This window comes from Dinoponera quadriceps, unplaced genomic scaffold (assembly GCF_001313825.1).
Source record: "Dinoponera quadriceps isolate SergipeBrazil2010 unplaced genomic scaffold, ASM131382v1 scaffold566, whole genome shotgun sequence".
Taxonomy (NCBI): domain Eukaryota; kingdom Metazoa; phylum Arthropoda; class Insecta; order Hymenoptera; family Formicidae; genus Dinoponera; species Dinoponera quadriceps.
In genome coordinates this window covers 319410-340547 of record NW_014555972.1, presented here as the reverse complement: position 1 = coordinate 340547, position 21138 = coordinate 319410, and the positions used below count along the sequence as shown (strand labels likewise).

Below are 21138 nucleotides of genomic sequence, written 5' to 3'. Positions count from 1 at the left end.
CTTGATTTTGTCAATATTAATTTTATGACTACTTATTGATTATTCGAGTAAAAGAAACGTGTTCGTTCAATTTTACAAGTTTGCTAATCGATCACATATGTCATTTTGTAGATATATCTTTTTATGAAAGTATAACGCAAAATTATCTTGGCATGCGTTTTCTCGCATCTGACGTTATTAATCTTTAGAGGGCCGGGATATGAGAGGGCATATCCACCTTAGTAAAGTGGTAAAAAAGGTATCTTATATCATGGATTGACTATACACTAAGTATCGATCATGGGTAGCGCCAATATATTGGCTTTCCAGCCCTCTAAAGGTTAAATAAGAATAGTCACAATAAACTCCAGAGCCTTAACAATAATTATTTTCTAAAATGAATAATAACAGTAATAATAACAAATTATTGTTTTCAATGAATGCAGAAAAAACTAATAAAATTGTTTGAAGATATAATTTTCTCACTCTTAATTATTATTCTTAATTGTATTTTGTCATATTTTAAAGTGTTAATCTGAAATGATAAAAGACCAATAATAATTATATACATACCAGGCTAGAAGGATCACTGTTAGATAGAACATAATTAATAAATACAGCAAGATGTGCATGATGCCCCCACAGCCTAGATAAAGATTGAAACGGGCCGTGATCTTCCAACTGACCCTGAAATATTAATAATATTTAAATCGTAATATATCCAGATTTCGAAAAAAGTTTAACAGATAACAATTTTTAAACGATAACCTACAATTTCTTGGTCGCTAACGTCGTCTTCTTCCATTGACATAATTGGTTGTTGGAACGCTGGTAATCCGGGAATGGTATCACTGCCAAGGGTCTGTGATAACGAAAAGAAGCATTTCTAATAAATAACTAACATTTATCAATGATATTGTATAAATTTCGCGTGCTCTGATTTTTAGCTTAGCTGAAATTGATAAGTTTTACTAACGGTAATTTTATCTGTTATAATTAATAATTTAAAATTTGCACGAAAGCAAGAAATTAAATAATATAAATTATAGTTAAAATTTGTCATTAGTAATCAATTTTTCAATATTAACTGATTGTTATAATATATATAATGTTTTGACATAATCAGCTGGGATATAAAAATCAATATCAATTGATGTATGAAAATTTTAATTTTAGGTGAGATAGTTAATAACGTGCATTTTTATACATATTTACATGTCTGAACATGTGAAATCTACGTGATATCATTGGCAGATATGTTGTATGATCTATTAAGTGGGCCTAGACGGGTGGTACAATTAGACAAGAGATTATTCTATATGCAAAAATAAGTTGAAAATATAGGATATTATTGTTTTCGTTTCCGAGATAATCGAATTTGAAAATTTTCCGGTGCACTTGTCTAACACCCGATTTAACGAATTTCGTTATATGTAACTAATCCCGATTGTTTTCGTCCTTGATTTCCTGTCCAGTTATATCATCCGTCTTGACTCAACCTGTATATTTTATATTTTTGTACTTTTTTACAAAATACATGAAATACAAAATGTAATTTATCATGGATGATAGAACTGGAAAAGGAGTGCTTTATAAAAAAGTAAGTACAGTCTTTGTCTGCTTAATGTCTGCTCGATTAATGTTTTTGGATTTATGTGTTTGGTTTTTAACAATCATTTTTATGAATAATACTCTTATATTTCTGAATCACATTCCCAGAAAAAAAATTGGCGCTGCTATTGCCAGATGATGATGATGATGAAAACAAAGTGAAAAAGAAAGACAAATTCTGGATACTGCAAGTTTAAAAAAGTTTATGGTTTTATGCAAATACAATGGTAAGCATCATCAACGAACGGAATAGAAATATGATACAATTTGATATTCAGGAATTAATTGATATCTAATGTGTTTCTATATCAAGAAATTTTATATTTTAAAGATGTAAAATGAAGCAGGGTTCTATTTTATATGTTCTGTATATAATTGTGTCATGATCCATTTGCCTTTNGATCCATTTGCCTTTCATTTTGAGGGATTTTATAAAATAAACAGTTAATAAAAACAGTTAATACAAAGTTTTTTTTAGTTATTGTATTGAATTTTTATCTTTTTTGTCTTTTTTACTTTTATTTACCTGAATTTTTACATTTTCTTTTAAATAAATATACTTTAACAATTTAAAATTATGTTCATATTTACGTATATGCATTTCTTCATGTAGCGAGTTAATTTAATAATTAATTACTGTGATTAATAATAGTTCATGGAACGTATTATTTTTTTCTATGTACGATCTATCTAAAAAATTGCGAGACTGATTTTTTCTTGAACGAACAAATAACGGTATCTCTCCTGTAGAATTTTTTTGTACTAACACTCAACTATCTATAAGATTTGTTTCACGACGTTATCGGCAGTACATTTAGAATGGTAGCCGCATATTTTTTTATAAAATTGTGTTCGTCATTCAATTATTATAATGGAACAGAACGCGCTGCTTTCAAATTTTGTTTTAAAATTCAAAAACGTCAACAGAGATCTATAATTGGATGAAAAGGGCATACAGACTGTCTATCATGTCCATTTTTGAATAATTTAAAGACTTCCGTAAAAGTAGGAAATCGTTGGAAGATGACCCAAGATCGAGCCGTCTCTTTATAAGAATCATCGATACGAACATCGAACGAGTTCGCTTTCTTCCTCACTATGAATCGTTCTTCATTAAAGATGCAAATTAAGAGAAAGAGCGGTTTGATGATATTCTAGATATCCAGAGGAAATTGAAGGTCATTCCAAAGGAAGATTACTTAAAAAGAAGCTCCCANAAGGGGGGGGGGGGGGCTATATTGAACATTATAGTTAATAAAATTTATATATCTTGAATCTATTTTTCAATTTTTAACGAAGTCAGTCTCGAGACTTCTTAGATAGACCATGTATAATATTGATTGGTCACTTAATGTTTTGTTATTTAAGATTCGGCTATTTCTGTCAGCCGTAGTAACTGTATGACGCCAACAAATGATATGCAGTAAATTTCTTGCGACATATAGATTTATTTTTTCCTCTATAACACATAATGGTCTCGCAATCCTGAAACTTACAAAATATGCAAAAAACAAAGATGTCTGTCTGATATGTCACGTAAAATCGCAAAATAATTCCTGAAGTAATAATATATTTTTTAGTTATTCTCAACTGTCATGACCGCCTAAGAATGGCTGAAAAATATACCATTATTTCAGGAATTATGTTACAATTCCACATAACATATCGAACGAACATCTCAGTTTGCCGCATATCTCGCAGATTTCAGTATTACAAAACTGTTATATGTCACAGGAAAAACTGAAAATGAATCTATACATCGTGAAAAATTTACTGAAAATTTATCATTTTCTGACTTGACATCATAAAACCATACCACTATAGCTGACGGAGATAGCCGAGACTTAAATAAGGAAACATTAAGTAAGCAATTAAATTATATAGAAAGAAAAATAATATGTTCCATGAACCATTATCAATCATATCAATTAATCATTAAATTAACTTATATGAACAAATGCATGTACATAAATGTGGACATAATTTAAAATTGTTAAAGTGCATTTATTTTTTTTTAAGTGGTAAAAATTTAATACATTAACTAAAAAACTTTATGAACTGTTTATTTTATAAAATCTATATGTCACAAAGTACATGTCATTTCTCTCTTTTGACGTCATACTACCAATTATAATTGCTGGAGATAGCCGAGCCTTAAAATCGTTGTTTTCGGGAAAAGAATTACCGGCGTTAAGCAAAGGAAGACTGTACAGAACGCAAAATATAACGTTGAATTTTTGCTGAATAAAAAATAAAACTAAAAAAATCTTGAAATTCAGTAGAAAAAGAATTTCCCCATAACATAAAAAAATAGAACTGTAAACATATTGAATATAGGATGTATATGAATAATAAATGAGTTAAAAATAATAGAATATGTACATCATTTAGCGTGGATGAGAAGATATCGTGTCCTAAAGTGGAGACCGGATATGGCGGCGGCGGTGTACCCGGTGGCGTGATATGCGGCAATTCCTTTATATCAATATCATTGTGCCCTACATGTTTCGGAAGTGACAGATCATTCATTGATTCAGAAGCAATTAAACGTCTGCTGGCTTCCGAGGGTGACATCGTTGCTGTTCCTAATTGTTCTGGACTCGATTTTGTCCGTTGATGTTTGGCAAGCACATTCGAAGCGCTTAAATTGACATCCTGAGAAAACTGAAAAGTAATTTATAATTAACTTTTTATCGTACAACGTTTAAGTATCATTATATATTTATTGATTTATTGATTAACTTCAATTGCAAAGATTATAAAAGATTATAAAGATTGTAACTGTTTATTCAATTGATTGTAAATTATTAGCCCGAGTTAGGAACGTTATTTCAAAAAAGTAACACGTTACTGCTACCTTTACTTTTCATAAAAGATAACACTTTACTATCACTCGTTACTAATTTTAGAAAATAACTCGTTACCATTACTAAGAAAGTAACAATTCGTTACTTCTTATAATGCTAAAATTAAATACGTAATTGATTTTAAAATGAAGTTATCTTGAAAAGAAAGCATTTTCGGAGAATATGTTCCATATAAAAGTTGTAGTGTTTTAAGTAACGCATTACACAGCAGCAATATTAGTGTGACCTTGGACGGTATTGTTAAAGTTATATAAAAATTACTTTGAAATTTTTTAATAAAAACTCCTATTTTTGACTGCGTATTTTTGTAGCTGACTTCGAAGGTTTTTCAAAATACTTTACAAAACACAACATACAATAAAATTAATTTTCATTAAGTACTTTCCGAGTTATGAGATCTGAAAGTTACGATATTTGTAGCGTAACTTTTTATCGTTATAATTCCCCGTTTTGAAGAGTAATTTATTACCGTTTTCGTTGATTTTCATCAGTACTTACAAGGGGCAGTCATGGGATAATACTTACCGATTTCATTAATATCTGTGGCGGATAGACCTTGGCAAGAACCTTATTGAGCAAAGAGAGAAAGTGCAATTCCCAAACATTTTCAACAAAATGCAAGTTAAAAAATCGCGAGTAACGTTTGAATAAGTAAATTTAGTGGAACGCTTCATTAAAAACCGCGTGGCTCTGTGGCTGACTCATAAATACGAGATCGCTGATTCGAAGAGCTGTCTCGAAAAGTTAACTTTTCTTTTTCAAATCAGAAACATACAATTTTGATGTAAAATAATTGTAAATCAGGTGGATTTATATATTTTGTCTATTTATTTTGTATTAAAAATATACATTTTCTCTTATTTCCCTCTGCCTCGAAAATTTGTTTTCGGAATTGCCGTCTATTACAAATAAAATTAGAAACATTATAAGGAGACGTGTAACACATTATATTATTTTAAACTGCTTCACAAGCCAAATTATTCATAATATTCTTACACTTCCAAATATAAAAATCTTTAAATAATTATTTTTTATTTTTAATAGATAACAATTCCGAAAAAGAATTTTCAAGGCAGAGGGAAAAAGGGGGAAATGCATATTTCCATAGAAAATAAATAGATAAAATATATAAACCCATATGATTTACAATTATCTTATGTAAAAATTGTATTTTGATTTAAAAAAGAAAAATCCATCGAGACTCGAATCAGCGACCTTGCATTTGTGAGTCAGAAACGCTATCACGCGATCTCTCGTGAGGCGTTCCGCTAAACTCATTCATACGTTACTCGCGATTTTTTAACTTCAATTTCCTAAAAAATTTTCGTGAATTGCGCTCCCTACCTTTGTTCAATAGAAGTTTATCAATGGACTTATTCAAGGCTTATCCATATAAACAATATTATTGAAATTGGTGAATCATCTCATAAATTCCTCTTGTTAAAAATATTTGATCTTTTAAAGATTTTCGTCGGCTATACCTACTTTCTTCCCCTTGCTTTCTCCGCTCACCCGTCGAGTCCTACTCGATTAATAGCCGCTGTGCTTATTAGCCTTATAGAACCGTAAACTTCATAAGACCAATAAAGGTTTTTATTGAAACAAGTTCTTTATACTTATCATTTCTATATACTACAACACATTTATATTATTGTAATTATAACGATAAAACACACTAGATTCTTGGTGAAATTTTCTGAGCAATTAGAGAGTGCCTCACAAGTCTAAAATAGCCTTGAAAATACAAATATTTCGCAGCATTGTTTTACATCAATGTTTGATGACTTTTTTTTCCTGCGAACCATTGCTTCATTTCTATTATAACATCTGGCAACAGCTAGCACACTCTCCACATACATAAAAATTATAGCGACGAACATCTACATATATAGTGGGGAATATTTCGGACAAACAAATGGTTTAGACATAGTTAAGTTCAGAATGCATACAATAATCCAATGAAAGAAGAAATTAGTCCAAAGTAAATTCTCTCATTGGACCATCGACTACGCTCCTAACATCAGTTTATCTAAACCGTTTTTTTCTGTACATTCATATGTAACGATTTATCTTGAACTGAATTTAACGAGTCAAATCTTAAACGTTCGTCTACAATGCGGTCAGAGAGTCGTGTAGTCGTAGCCATTCGAGTCAATACACTTCCAATTCTAATGACTACAATCAAGCTGTTGCTGAAATTGGCCCCCGTCCAGAAGTTTCTTACCNATATATATATATATATATATATATATATATAATATTTGTGTATCTTATACATTTAACTAATTATTTGGTGTATAACTAAGTTCCCGCCATTGACTTTAGATAGTGTTGACAACGGCGTATTGAGACTTTTTAGATTAACTATTGTTTTGTTAGTAAGATTGGTTAACATGCGTTCCAATAACATGACAGTTCGCTACTCAATAATTAACCATACTTTCAGTTTAATAAAAAATGAACACCAAAAAAGTACATCTTAAAGCTATGATGGCTTTACTATTTTCATCGCGATAAAACTGTTGCTAAAGTAACCAACATTATTTGTGAGACGTACAACGACAATGTAGCAGGAAGAACGTACCGGGATTGGTTTGCAAAATTTAAAAATAAAGATTTCGAAGTGAGTGGACCGCGTTCTGAATGACCGGAAATGATCGAAGACTAGAGGCAAACATTTCTGAATGAAAACTCAGCACAGACGCAAAAATAGCTTGCGGAACAACTTGGAGTGACTCAAGCTGCCGTTTCCAGCGATTACATGCGACGGGAAAAATCTAGAAGGAAAATGGGTGCCGTATCAGTTGGCCGAGGAGAATTATGCATAGCGCTTCGACATTTGTCTTGCACTGTTGACAAGACAATAAAAGGAATTTCTTGTGGCAAATTGTGACAGGCGGCAAAAAGTGGATTTATTATAATAACCCTAAGCGCAAAAAATCATGGGTAGATCCTGGAGAACCGACGATTTGGACAAAAATGTAACATTCATGGCAAGAAGCTACTCTTCTATATCTGGTGGGATGAACATGGAGTGCATGAAGTATATTATGAGATTCTTCCAACACATTAAACGGTCACAGTGGGTTATAGCGGCACAATGTCAAATTAAGCTGTTTGAACCAGATAACTTCAAGGGAAATGGCCGGCATGTGCCTCAAAACAACGTAAAGCTGATATGCTCCACGAAAACACGTAGTCCCATATTACTCATGGTGTATCAAACAAATGCTGTATGATCTCGAAAGGGAAATTCTTCACGTATTCTGCAAACATCACGCTGTCTGACTGCCACTTATTCCAGTTTGTATAGTACAGCCTCTTTTACACTTTCGGAATGAAATAGATGCTAGAAAATGGATCAGTCATTTCATCGCGTAAAAAACGAGACATTCTCTCGTCGCAGCATCTATATGCTGCCTGAAAGATAGCAAAAGGAAGTAGATGCAAACAGCAAATATTTTCATTAAAATAATCGTGTTGTTTCTTTGGCACTAATCAAAAAATTTTGATGAAAAAACGAAAAAAGCGAAAATTTAATCATACTTCTAGTAACATAAAATGACAATTTCTTAAACACTATTGAATTCAGAAATATTGGTGTTATAACACAGTGCTCATCAGATGTAACTTTCAATCATCCGATTTCAGTATCAATGCCCATTATCCCTTCTTTGCCGTCCGCGACGAAACAACCAGGCGCGAAACTAAGGTTCGCAACACTTTGCGTCAAGAGCGGCTGAACCATGAATGCAATGAGATCAGATACTCTGCTATATCAAAGACATATAGCAAAGATACAATTGTGCGAAAAACCTGTACATGTAAACATGATATAATACATATCATTCCGCATATATTTTTGATGTCGCACAAGATTCAACTATTTGCTTTTATTCATAATAGAGCCATTCCTGACGTCAAGCGTAGCAGATAATGAACATCGACTTTTGAAAACGAGCCGAAAATTGCATCTGATATAAACTTTGAAAACAATTACTATTATAACATATTAATACATTAATTTCGTGATATCTGATATATAAATTTTGTCTGGATACTTCTATTACGTAGACTAAGCAGAGAGTTCTTAGGCTTGGCACGTTAAATCTAGTTCGAGACAAATCGTTACATGCGAGTTCAAAATATATACAAAATAGCGATATAAATAGCGAAAATAACGGTTATTATTCTTACCGAATTACGTATAATGTAGATTTATGTTATATTTATAATTAGTTATAATTATATATTTTTTTTATTTATTTATTTATTCATTTATTTACTTATTTGTAAGTTATAACACGGCAATTATATATCTTATAAATTACTATTATATTTCTATTCAAAAGACGTAATTGTGTTCCCAGTATTAATGAAAAAAGGAAAAAAGGGAAATGAACGTCGTTACTGTTATTTAGAAAACATAAGTATCGGTCCACAATAAGTATTTTAAGCTTTAAGAAATTGACCAATCACAATCGAATATAAAGAGAATAATTAACTGTGATTAGTCAATTTCTTAAACTTTAAGGCTTAAAATACCTGTTATGGGCCGACACTAACGGTAATAGTGTTACAAGTAACGCGTTGCTTCCTAATCCTAATAATATATGCACATTTAACGACTAGCTGGATACATAAAACAAATATCAATGTGACAGTATTGGCGATTAGGCTACTTACAGAGTTAGGAATACCCTGACTGACGATTGAAGGCGTTAAATGAGTCAGCAGATGTCGATCCAGCTCCAGCTGGGCTGTGTTGTGCATGTTTGTGATGGGTGGAGGTCTGGGAGGTAAAGGCGGTGGAGAGAGACTTTGCATGGATAAGGATTTACGCGACGGTAATGGGGGTGGCAGGTCTGTTCCACTGCCGTCATTTGGATTCGAGGGTGGATAATAGCTCGGGGAGCACGAGGTGTTTGTTACCAATGAGCAAAGCTGTAAGATACAACAAAAGGTTGCTGTTACTGAAGAACAAAGCTGTAAGACACAACGATAGGTTGCCGAAAAGTTAGTAGAAGCTCTGATGAACTCGCGATAAACTGATCAATATATATACCCATTTGTGCTAATGATAAAATTAGATTCCTAGGTTAAATTCACTTTTTTAAAGCTTTGCTGCAATGATACGGAATATATGGTGAACTATGTAACTCAATCATCTTGAATATTTTTGAAATTTTTGTATTGATATTTTAAACTTCCGTGGTATGAAAAAAAGGTTTAATTTAGATTCGGAATTAGTGCCGCGTCTTTCATTTTTGTTTTTCTCTTATTTACGACATTCCGTGAATATTTCAGTTAGAAATATCAGTTCTTTAAGGAGACAAATGACCTGAAACGATAAGACAAATCCATGAAGGACGCGGCATTAACTGAGAGTCAAATTAAATATTTGAACATATTATAAGAAGCAAATTATTTCAATTCCTATTTTAGAAATAAATATTAAGCGTACAAATTAATTCTCGGCCCTAATATTAACACGTTGAGTGCCACGCGCATTTCGGAGGAAATCTCGTTCAGACCAAAAAATTAAAATTTTTTGATAAGAAATATTTAAGTATATTAATTATACGATCCTGAAATTATTTATTAAACTATGTAATTTTTTTAGTTTTATATCGTACTTTATACTGTCAGTCACCGGTGACTGACGTGGCACTCAACGTATTAAATCAATTATAACACATATTTAAACGGCAAGTTTTTGCCGCCAACTTAGGGCTATAGTACCGACACAATAAATCATAAAACCGGAACATATAGCTGACATAACTTCAAACAATTCACCGTGAACACAGTAAGCACGATGACGTTTGACAAGCAACACATTAGGCACTGTTTGCTCTTCGCAAAAAAAAAAAAAAAAAAAAAAAAAAAAAAAAAAAAAAAAAAAAAAAAAAAAAAAAAAAAAAAAAAAAAAAAAAAAAAAAAAAAAAAAAAAAAAAAAAAAAAAAAAAAAAAAAAAAAAAAAAAAAAAAAAAAAAAAAAAAAAAAAAAAAAAAAAAAAAAAAAAAAAAAAAAAAAAAAAAAAAAAAAAAAAAAAAAAAAAAAAAAAAAAAAAAAAAAAAAAAAAAAAAAAAAAAAAAAAAAAAAAAAAAAAAAAAAAAAAAAAAAAAAAAAAAAAAAAAAAAAAAAAAAAAAAAAAAAAAAAAAAAAAAAAAAAAAAAAAAAAAAAAAAAAAAAAAAAAAAAAAAAAAAAAAAAAAAAAAAAAAAAAAAAAAAAAAAAAAAAAAAAAAAAAAAAAAAAAAAAAAAAAAAAAAAAAAAAAAAAAAAAAAAAAAAAAAAAAAAAAAAAAAAAAAAAAAAAAAAAAAAAAAAAAAAAAAAAAAAAAAAAAAAAAAAAAAAAAAAAAAAAAAAAAAAAAAAAAAAAAAAAAAAAAAAAAAAAAAAAAAAAAAAAAAAAAAAAAAAAAAAAAAAAAAAAAAAAAAAAAAAAAAAAAAAAAAAAAAAAAAAAAAAAAAAAAAAAAAAAAAAAAAAAAAAAAAAAAAAAAAAAAAAAAAAAAAAAAAAAAACCACGTCCAAGGCAAAGAAAATGATTTGTGAGGCATTAGGGAAAGGTGCTGTGTCTTCTAGCATGTGTAAAAATCGGCCTGAGCCGGTCATTCTATCGCACAATAACGCGAGGTCACAAACAGTAAAAGCAACACGCTTGATTTGTTGAGCTGGAAAATTTTGCTACATCCGGGGTATTCACCAGATCCTGCCCCGTCAGATTTTCACTTGTTCCGCACCCTCCAACACTATTTAACAGATTTCCACTTCAAAACGTTCGGAGAGGTGAAAAATGCATTACCGACTTTATTGACTTTAAACTGGCTTTTCCTTTTACCGAGAGGGGATTCGCCACCTACCCGAAAGATGGCAAAAATATGTAGATGCTACTGGAGATTACTTTGTTGATTAAAGTATATTCTGAATTTATATAAATAAACGTTATTTTTCATTTAAAAAGGCCGAAAATTATTTGTGCACATAATATTTCAAATATGATATGTTTCCTAGAATGAAACAATATTATAACTTTATCTTGTGGTACAGGATAAGTTGGTTAACTATTTTATGTATTTATTTTTGAATATAAAAATTATGTATTCATTTTTTAAGTTAAACATCTTTCTCAAACAGATGGATGTGGTATTAGTAATCGTATAAAGAACACAAGAATACAAAAACAGCCACCTAGATCTTTTCTAACATCTTTATAAAATTTGTTATGGAAATACTTAAAAAATAAAGCATATTTATATAAATCAACTCTATAAATCAAAGCTCGGTAGAAACTGCACATTTCGACAAATTTTCAACTAGTTCTGCCCACGTAATTTTTAATAGAAATATCTATTTTATTTCTTCCCAAACACTTTTACATCGCGAGATGAGTTTAAAGTTTTTATCCTCACATCATTTTTCGCATTATATCACAAAATAGGTTTAGAGTCTTCCTTTTCATGTCACTTTTATATCGCGAAATGAGTTTAGAATTTTCTTCTTCGTATTACTTTTATATTGCGAGATGGATTTAGAGTTTTTTTTTTTTCACATCACTTTTGCATCGCGAGATGGGTTTAGACTGGAGTCATAACAGACTATGTAAAAAGTATCATGACAAATTTTTAAATATTTCAGGAAATTCTTAATCAAAAGAAGCTTTATTGTAGTGTTCTGAAAACATCTCGACAAGGCCTATAAGAATATAATAAAAAATAGGCGATTCCGTTAAAAAAATTCAACTTGACCTTGTCTTGACTTCGGCCGGCGAAGCCATCCAAGGTCAAATCGATAAGTAAATAGATCTCTTTAAACCCTACAACTTTTATCTGAAACATTTTTCTGTAAAAGTTATATTTTTCGAGATTTTTAAGGTCTCCATACTTTTTCCTCACCCTGTATATATGTATATACGTATGTATGTATGTATATATGTATATACGTATATATGTATGCGCGCGCTCGCGCGTATATATTTATATATTTATATATGATATATATTTATTTATTATATATACAGAATGTCCCAAACTAATCTCGGTTCGTAGTATGCAAATTAACGGAGATATAAAGAAGAGCTATTATATCTACAAGGGCCATAATATACTGCTTTCCTCTCCTAATATTTATAAACATTTATATTGCAGTAGATACTGTCAAAACTTCAGTGACCGAATTGGCACAGCGCCCAATCCGCAAGCAGTAGGAAGCTCCAAGTTCGATTCTTGAAACGCGTGACGCAGTCAAATGAAAAATTGTGGAGAATTTTTTACTTGGTATTTTCGTTATACAATCCTATATATAAGGTGTCCGATAATTCATGGTGCACTGCTTGTGTGCAGATGGAATAGGTTAAACTGAGTAGAAAAGTCCTCTATTTTGCAAACAATCTATTTTGCAAACAATCATGCAAAATTTCGAGTTATTAATAAATGAAAATGATCATGTATAGAGGTTTCTTTAATTAATAATTCAATAATTTACATATTATTTGCAAAATGATATAGGATATTTTTGTTCAGAATACTCATTAGGTTCAGAGTGGATCATTTAGGAAATCTTGAAAAAGTTAATAAAAATTGGCTTATAAAAAATATTGACTGCTCTATATTAAATTAATATAAACGCTGAAAATTTTTATTGGTTTGCATTGTATCAAATAAAGATATTTAGAATAGAGATATTCTGGATTAAGTTACATAGTTTTCCTGCATTTTTATATTTAGACGTACTAAATGATTTTCAATATAAAGGCGTATTTAAGTAATAAATCTAATAATGAAAAATATCTAAAACACAAAGAAGCACGTATCATTAAAGCGTATAAATATAGTATAAATGTGCCGACCTGTTCATTAGTTGTAATCGCTGCGAGCTGTTCCTGCAAGGTTCGTACTCTTCTTTCAGCACCTGCCAATTCGTTCTGCAAAGCTGTGATATTGACACCGCCATTGCCATTGCCAGTGCCAGTGCCAGTTTTAGCTAATTCACTTCGTAATTTATCCACGTAACTTTGTTCCTTCTCCAACATAAGCTGGAATGTGTGAACTCTTTGTGTTTCCAACTGTCGTTTCTTCTCATGCTACGAAAAGAAATTTTCTTTTCAAATGGCAATATAATGTAGGATAGAGTAACTCAGAATTGTCGGATACTCTCATAACTATAGCTTCTTTGGCCATTTTGAGAACTATTTTCTCTCTTAGAAAAAATATCAAGAGATATTATAATTTATTGTACTTTCTAATTTATTTGTTTTATGTATAACCTTTCTAAATTAACCCTAGCTAGCCATATTTATTTTCGAGTATTCACGAGTTTCTAATTCGCCACATTTGTCCTGTGAAACTGCTCCATTTCGTCATCTTGTCATTTTTATTCTAATTAATATTTCTATGCTTATAATGGGAGAATTAGAAATACAGGGTCCGATTAAAATGTTTATGATATCAGGTCAAGAAAATGATTTGGGTTTGAACTAAATTTATTATTATAAAGAAAAGAGTATTTTCGGAAAAAATTCTCAAATTGTTTTGCAAATGTGATTTAAAAAAAGGTAACGTTCATTCCTTGTTGCACGTTTTTGATACTTAAAAAAAAATCGTATGCCATATAAAAATTAGAAAATTGAGAAACGTTCAGTGGACCACTTGGATTGGAATGTGGCGAGCTAGGATTAAGATTTCATCAAAGTTTCTTTGAAATATTAATAAAATATTAATAAATATTAAAATATTAAAATATTCATAAAAAGATAAATAATGATTAGGTCATACATTCCCATCTCAAAATCTCGTTTGATTTTCAATAAAAAATGTGAAATTTAACTATTTTGAAGAACTGATAGTTGACTTAGAAAAATAGTTTTTATACAAAATATTAAAAAAATAAAGGTCAATAATGTAGAGATGAAAAATGCAAACCAAAATAAGCAAAAAAGTTTCAGTGAACATGGAGCCGCAAACGAACCGTTTTCAAGTTAACGCAATATGTTCTGTTACATATTACACGTATGCTCATTTTTTCTCTTTCTCCTTCCTCAATATTTTTGGCTTGCCAGTACTTATCAACAGATCATCAACATGGATAGAGGTTACAGCAACGAAGAGTGAGAATACGTATTTCATGTATGACAAAGCTAACGGCAATGTACTCGAAGTTGCACGTTTGTACCAAGAAGCTTTTCCCGTCTATAACATCTTGTGATGTTGAAATCCACAATTAAACATGTAGTATCTGACGTATAAGTAAAACCACCTATATCAAAGGAACAATCACTTTTTATGATTCTATGATTCTTCCTCTTTTTGTCAGTAACTAATCGTAACAGAACATATGTGATAACTCAAAAACGGTTCATTTACGGCTCCATGATCACCGGGACTTTTTGCTTATTTTGGCTTGTACTTTTCACTTTTACATTATTGACTCGCATTTTTAAAACGCCCTCTGTAACATAAGATAGGTTGTCGAGAGTCTTTTACTTTCTATGGTATATGGGCATTTTTCTTGTGTAAAAAATTTATCTTTAGATTAGCAAACATAACAAAAAAAGCTAAGCAGTAAAAAGCATTCTATTTCGGTACTTGATATACACGTTCTTATTTACATCAACTGGCTGTGGGCCTGTAATTCGGGTGTTGCATAGAGCCCCACCAGCAGGTGCGGTAGATGCTCTATGCAAGGAGGTCGCTGGTTGTGAAGGTGACATGTTTCCGGCTGCTGATAGACTGACCGGACGTTGATGCTGTTGATTCGCTGCAGCGGTGATGACAGTACTAGTGATGGTAGTGCTGGTGGTAGTGGTAGTGATAGTGGTGGCAGCTGTTCCCGTTCCAAATCCGACTTGTAGACCAGAAGTTGTCGTTGTTGCCGTAGCTGTCGCTGTTGCTACTGTCGCTGCACCGCTTGTCACTGGTTTCTGCTGCACCGTCAGTACCACTTGCGTCGATGCTACAACAAAATTGAATCTTCTCAGAAACATCGTATTATACGAAGTACATTAGGATTCGTGTTCAAAATATGTATACTGTACAATTCTCTATGTCAAAAGAAGCAATTTTTGTCAATCAATAGTCAATCCCTCTCAATGACATAAAGAGCTTTTGCACGGATGTATAGATGCGTTTTTTTTTTCAATTTTTTAAATATATTTTAGAAGAAACCACTCCTATTCCTCTTTAACTTATTATATAATGTCACCACATTTTTATAAAAATAATGTGTTAAATAATAAATATTTCATAACTTTGAGTCGTTTGAACAACATTTTGTCAAATATAACTGTTAAAATATTGATTATTAAAACGAAGTTATTGTACAAAATGTAAATACAAAGCTATAATATTACCTTTTTCTCTATTAATAACTTGCAACGCCAGCAGTTACTCTTATTATCATTTAAAGAATAGTTCATATAATAAATTCTCCTCTACTTCAAACTGCTCGTATTTTTCCTATATTTCTAATCTAAACAAGAAACATGGGTTTTCTTTGACGTTACAAACGCTCGAATCGTTCAAGACATTTTGCATATCGACAAATTGTTTTGTTTGTGATTCAACAGTTGCACTCATTATTGCTAGAATTTTCGGAACAGTAGAATTCAGACGGTAGCCTTAATTAAAAATGCATGTAGCTAGATGTGCTGCAATTTCAACTGTTTTTGTAGCATAAAAAGTGTGTTCTAAAGTATTCTGCAGCATTAAACGACTGTTGGAATTTGCCCTTCCTAAATCAACTTTAACGGCGATCTTTTTAAACACATATGTCTATCAAAGAACCAAAAAACTATTTGTGGAAGAATACCTGCTCAGCGCAACAGCTGCTCCTGAGTGCTTTCAGTCAGCGCGCTAAATGTCTTGGACGCCAAAATTAATAAATACCTGCATTTTGATTATTTTTACGACTTTCAACAAAAACTTCTCGAAATTTATTTTTAACACCTTAAACTTTATATAAAATAGTATTTTTTTTTAACTCCTACACTAAACTATCCTCTCAGAAAAATAAAACATACTTACATTTTATGAGCTGAACTACATCAGTATGTGTAGACTGCATCACATTAACACCATTCACCTTAAACAAAAACAATTTTTTGTTATATATATAAGATTTTATTTAAACAGGAGTTAATTTCAATTAAGATAAGTATATTAACTTTTTTAATATAATATCCCAATACTTATAAACTCATTAATAAAACTCATTAGAATATTTTGTGATAAAAATCCCAATACAAAATATAATAATTTTTAAGTGAGAAACATTTAAAGATGATTATATTGTCAAAAAATGTATGCGCTTGAATACGGTACATCAAATAATAATAAAAATATCCCAAAATTCTAATCTTCGATATTGAAATATAATTTCAGAGTAATTATTCGTTTTAATGGACATGTCTCTGATGACTTTAACCTTAACATATGTTATCGAGAATATCCTGAATAATTTTTTGAAAGTTTAGCTATCAATCTCTGTTTATTAAAAAATGATTAACAATTAAAATTTGAAAATAATAATGACATTCAATAGATCTAAACATAATATTGTTGCATCTGCACCCGTGCCAAGTCGGGACAGATTAATTTATATCGATCATATTGTATGCGCAAAATACGAAAAATCAATATGGCCAAATTTGGCAAATGAAAGTTATCCCCTGTACAACAGCCAGGAACAACTAGAAGCGATGGTGTTGCAAATAATTCTGTTAATTCGAGCTAAAATCGAATTTCTTTATTATTTTTTTTCTCATTAACAGCACTGCCATTCAGTCACCGGAACTAAAAAAAGTTAAATAATGACTGCTTCTTGACAGAAAAGATGACAGAAAACCTTTCTGACCTCTCAATAAAATACAACCTCTTAAATATCAAAATAATGATCAAAAGTGACATTTTTTGTCAAACTCTAAGAATAACTAAGGCCATTTAAGCAAAAAAGTAACATTTACTCTTATCTTCCCAAGTTTATTTTTGGATAACTTAACATATAGCGAATTTTTTTCATAGTATACTTTGAAAGTTCATAACAAGGAAAGACCAAGAGCATGAATGATGCAAGTACGCTTTCGGGGCAGTTTTATTAAAAGATACGGGAAAAATATACGTAAAACGTCCATATTTTACAAATTCAACGGCTGCTCATAAAAAGACGATTATACTGACCTATTTTGAATAACAGTGAACTTTTTAGATTGATTGATTAGATTGATTGAACTTGATTAACGATAAAAATGTGCCACTTTATTCCCGTATTCAATTTTACAAGTTGACTTTTACTTACCTTAATTATTTTGTCACCTGCATGAAGACCTGCTCTTGCTGCTGCTCCACCTATAAAATTATATCATTTCTATAAAGATATCTTTACAATATAGGTATATCAGGTAAGGCTGGTACGAAATTAACACCTCATTTTTTAGCACCGTCAGATTTAAAACAAGTTCTATTTTTATCTGCACAATAGTTCTATAATTCCTGATGCCAATGTAACAAAATCGAACTTCGAAGCGACGCGTGACAGCGCGATAATGAATTTCAATTATTCCAACATTGATTTATTTTTATAATGCCTTTTCTATTTCAAAACAATTTAAAAAATATTTTTTTATTGAAAGAAAAAGACTTGGAAAAAGGATAGCAATACAAGGAAATAAAAGGGATTAAACATGAACCTACGACTTCGCAGATAGTCACCCTGCCGCACCGCCTCGAGATTCGGTCTTATTACATTGGTAATAAGCGCGATGCTTAAATCTTTATAATAACTTTATAATAACTTTTAAAATAGTTGGCCATCTGCATCTAATATTTTATATTTCTACTTGGGGTCTCCGTCTTACAAACTGTTTAAGTTTAGCTCAGATCTGCGTGTCTCCTTATCAGACAATGTGGCCGACTTCATTAGTACAAATAATATCCTGAAAGAAATAGGCACATTTTTGGATAACAAAACGAATTAATGTATTCAAGAATTTCTTTCAAATAAGAGAATAGTTTGGAAATTTATTCCCCCTCGCGTTCCATATTTTGGAGACCTATCCTATGGAGAATCCGGTATATCTAGATTATTATATTATTTTTAAATTTCGCGCCTTATAGAATAATTTCGTTGAGCGTCCTGGCTCGCTAACCTTCGACATTACATTCTTTTAGTCAGTTGTTGAGAGTTTTTGTATCAATCAAGAAATATAATGAAAAGGTCATTCTTACCCGTTTTAATTTTGGACTCGATTACAACAAAAATAACATATTAAGTATAAAACTGGAAAATGTCAAAAAATCTAGAATTGCCAGCACAACATATTTTATTCTTGTAATGCGGTGCTAACGGTAAAATTAAAAAATTACTTAAAAATAGTTAAAAGCAGGAATTCTCGCTAAAACATAACAGAAACTATAAAACTCTTCTAGAACTTTAATATTAATAGTTTAAATGATTGATTTTTGGAGATTGCAGTGCCACAAGAAGTTGGCATATTGTATTTTCAAAATGACATTTTCTTAATTATTTCGACGGACCTTTAATATATCAGGAACTGCGGAACTATCATGGATACAAATAGAAATTGCGTCAAACTTTATAATGCTAAAAAATAAGGTGTCAATTTTTCTCAATTAAGGAGGAATGTACTATTTATTAACATAAGTATTGTGTTTTTATACAGACCTTCTTTTACGGATTGGACATAAACTGGATTATCGCCAGAAACTTTCATTCCAAATCCAGCATCGTCTTTATATACGACAAGAGTAGCAATGGGTGCTGGCTCAATGGTCCCACCACCAATGGCGCCTGCACCAGCCCCAACGCTGCGTCGCAGCGCCGCCGTTCCATTCATCCCTTCTTTGAGCTCCACCTCTCCTTCACCTCTATTACTGCTACCGACCTAAAAATGAAAATATTTTTTATCATAATTTACATAAGAAAAATTATAAGGAAATCTGGAGACACTTGATCCTTTGGAATATATGATCCCTAGCTATTACTTCAACAATGGGAAGATTTACATTTTTTCATGCTGGCAGCAATATTCATTCTTAACTCTGGAAGAATAAGATTTATATGGGTCGGATCTGACCCGTAGAAGCATCTTATAATTTTTTCAACTAATTTTTTGACCAGAAACTTTTTATTCTCGCAATAAGTTAGAACATATTTAAAGGCAAAAAAATATTAGGTGTATAAATTAATTCGTGCCGTTTTTTCGCAAACTTCGACTTTATTTTTCAATAAGATGAATACATTAATTAATCATTGAAATATTCTCCGTTAATATCGATGACCTTATGCCATCTATCAGACAATTTTCGGATTCCATCGCGATAGAAACTTGGTGACTTTGAAGCGATGAAGTCGCCGACGAAATTTCTAACGTCTTCAATTGAGTCGAAGTGTGTATTCGGTAAGGAGTATTGCATCAACCGAAACAAATGGTAGTCTGAAGGGGCTATGTCTGGCAAATACGCCGTGTGAGGAAGAATTTCTCAGCCCAAATTTAAGATGGTTTCCTTCGTGGTTTTTGCTAAGCGCGGCTTAACGTTGTCATAGAGCAAGATGATCTTACGACTGTCTTGTCCAGTAAATGGCCATTCTTCCTCAATTGCATCGCTCAAACGGATTAATTGTTGGTAGAACTTTGCTTTAATTGTCTGACCTGATTAGAGGAACTCATAGTACAATACACTTTTCTGGTCCCACCATATGCAAGGAAGAACCTTTTTACCAAAACGTTTAGGTTTTGCTATTAATGTTGTCGGTTTACCATGATATACTCATGATTTTTTTCATTTCGAATTATCGTACATAATTCATTTTTTATCGCCAGTTACGATTGAATGCAAAAAATCCTTTTTTCATACTCTGGTGAGCAAAAAAATGCACATGGTCAACCGACGATTTTTGTTGTCAGCAGTCAACTCATATGGAACCCACCTTCTTTCCTTCTTTGTGAATTTTTCCCAGCTGGTGCAATCGAACCGAAAGCGTTGGTTGCGTCACCAAGCTGCTCGGCAAGTTCCTTTTGTATTTGAGTCTCGGGTTCTCATTGAGTAGCGCCTGCAGTTCATCATTTTCAAACTTGCGAGGCTGCCCAGCGCATGGTTGATCGTCAATATCGTGAAATCACCGTCTCGGAAACGATTAAACCATTGTTTGCACTTCTTTCACTCACTTCACTTTTTTCGTAAAAAGAACAAATCATTTCGGCTGCTTTAGAAGCGTTTTTATTGAGATTAAACACAAAACATGCAGTGTTGAATATGCTTTTTATCGTAAGCCATGATGTTTACTACTAATTTTTAAGATTATATTGCTTAAATGCAAACTACATGGCATATTTTAATCTTGAATGTCAATACTTTAAAATAGCAAAAGGGTACGACAATAACTTAAATTTAAATGATTTATATTTTTGTGTAAAGTTGGACGGCATAAATTAATTAATACACCTAATACAACCCAGTTAAGCCAGATATTTTTGTCTCCAAATTTTACCTTTTTTCAATTTTTCAATATTTCTCCAGATATTTGTCAACATACTTTTTTTAGAAAAGGATTAAATAATATTTTTAAATAGTTAAATATTTATAATTATTTAAATATCTAAAAAATATAAAGAATGCTTCTTATTTTAACGTTCATAGGTATTTTATCATATACTTCAAGCATTTT

General features: G+C 31.0%; 1 protein-coding gene across 11 annotated transcripts in view; it reads right to left on the bottom strand.

Annotated features, from left to right (window-relative positions):
- The window catches only part of LOC106746314 (rho guanine nucleotide exchange factor 12), a 52133-nt gene that overhangs the window by 26849 nt on the left and 4146 nt on the right, over positions 1–21138 (bottom strand). For 3 of the 11 annotated variants that reach the window (XM_014622804.1, XM_014622803.1, XM_014622809.1), the window contains 10 exons: positions 20401–20642; positions 19135–19354; positions 17749–17798; positions 16479–16536; positions 15065–15408; positions 13307–13540; positions 9144–9401; positions 3973–4254; positions 752–841; positions 553–666 (listed from right to left, as the gene is read on the bottom strand). In XM_014622804.1, coding sequence (XP_014478290.1) covers positions 553–666; positions 752–841; positions 3973–4254; positions 9144–9401; positions 13307–13540; positions 15065–15408; positions 16479–16536; positions 17749–17798; positions 19135–19306 — 1602 coding nt within the window. In that variant the 5' untranslated portion in view covers positions 19307–19354; positions 20401–20642. The remainder of the gene's footprint in view (positions 1–552; positions 667–751; positions 842–3972; positions 4255–9143; positions 9402–13306; positions 13541–15064; positions 15409–16478; positions 16537–17748; positions 17799–19134; positions 19355–20400; positions 20643–21138) is intronic. The other 8 variants (XM_014622805.1, XM_014622806.1, XM_014622810.1 and 5 more) reach the window with 5 other exon arrangements.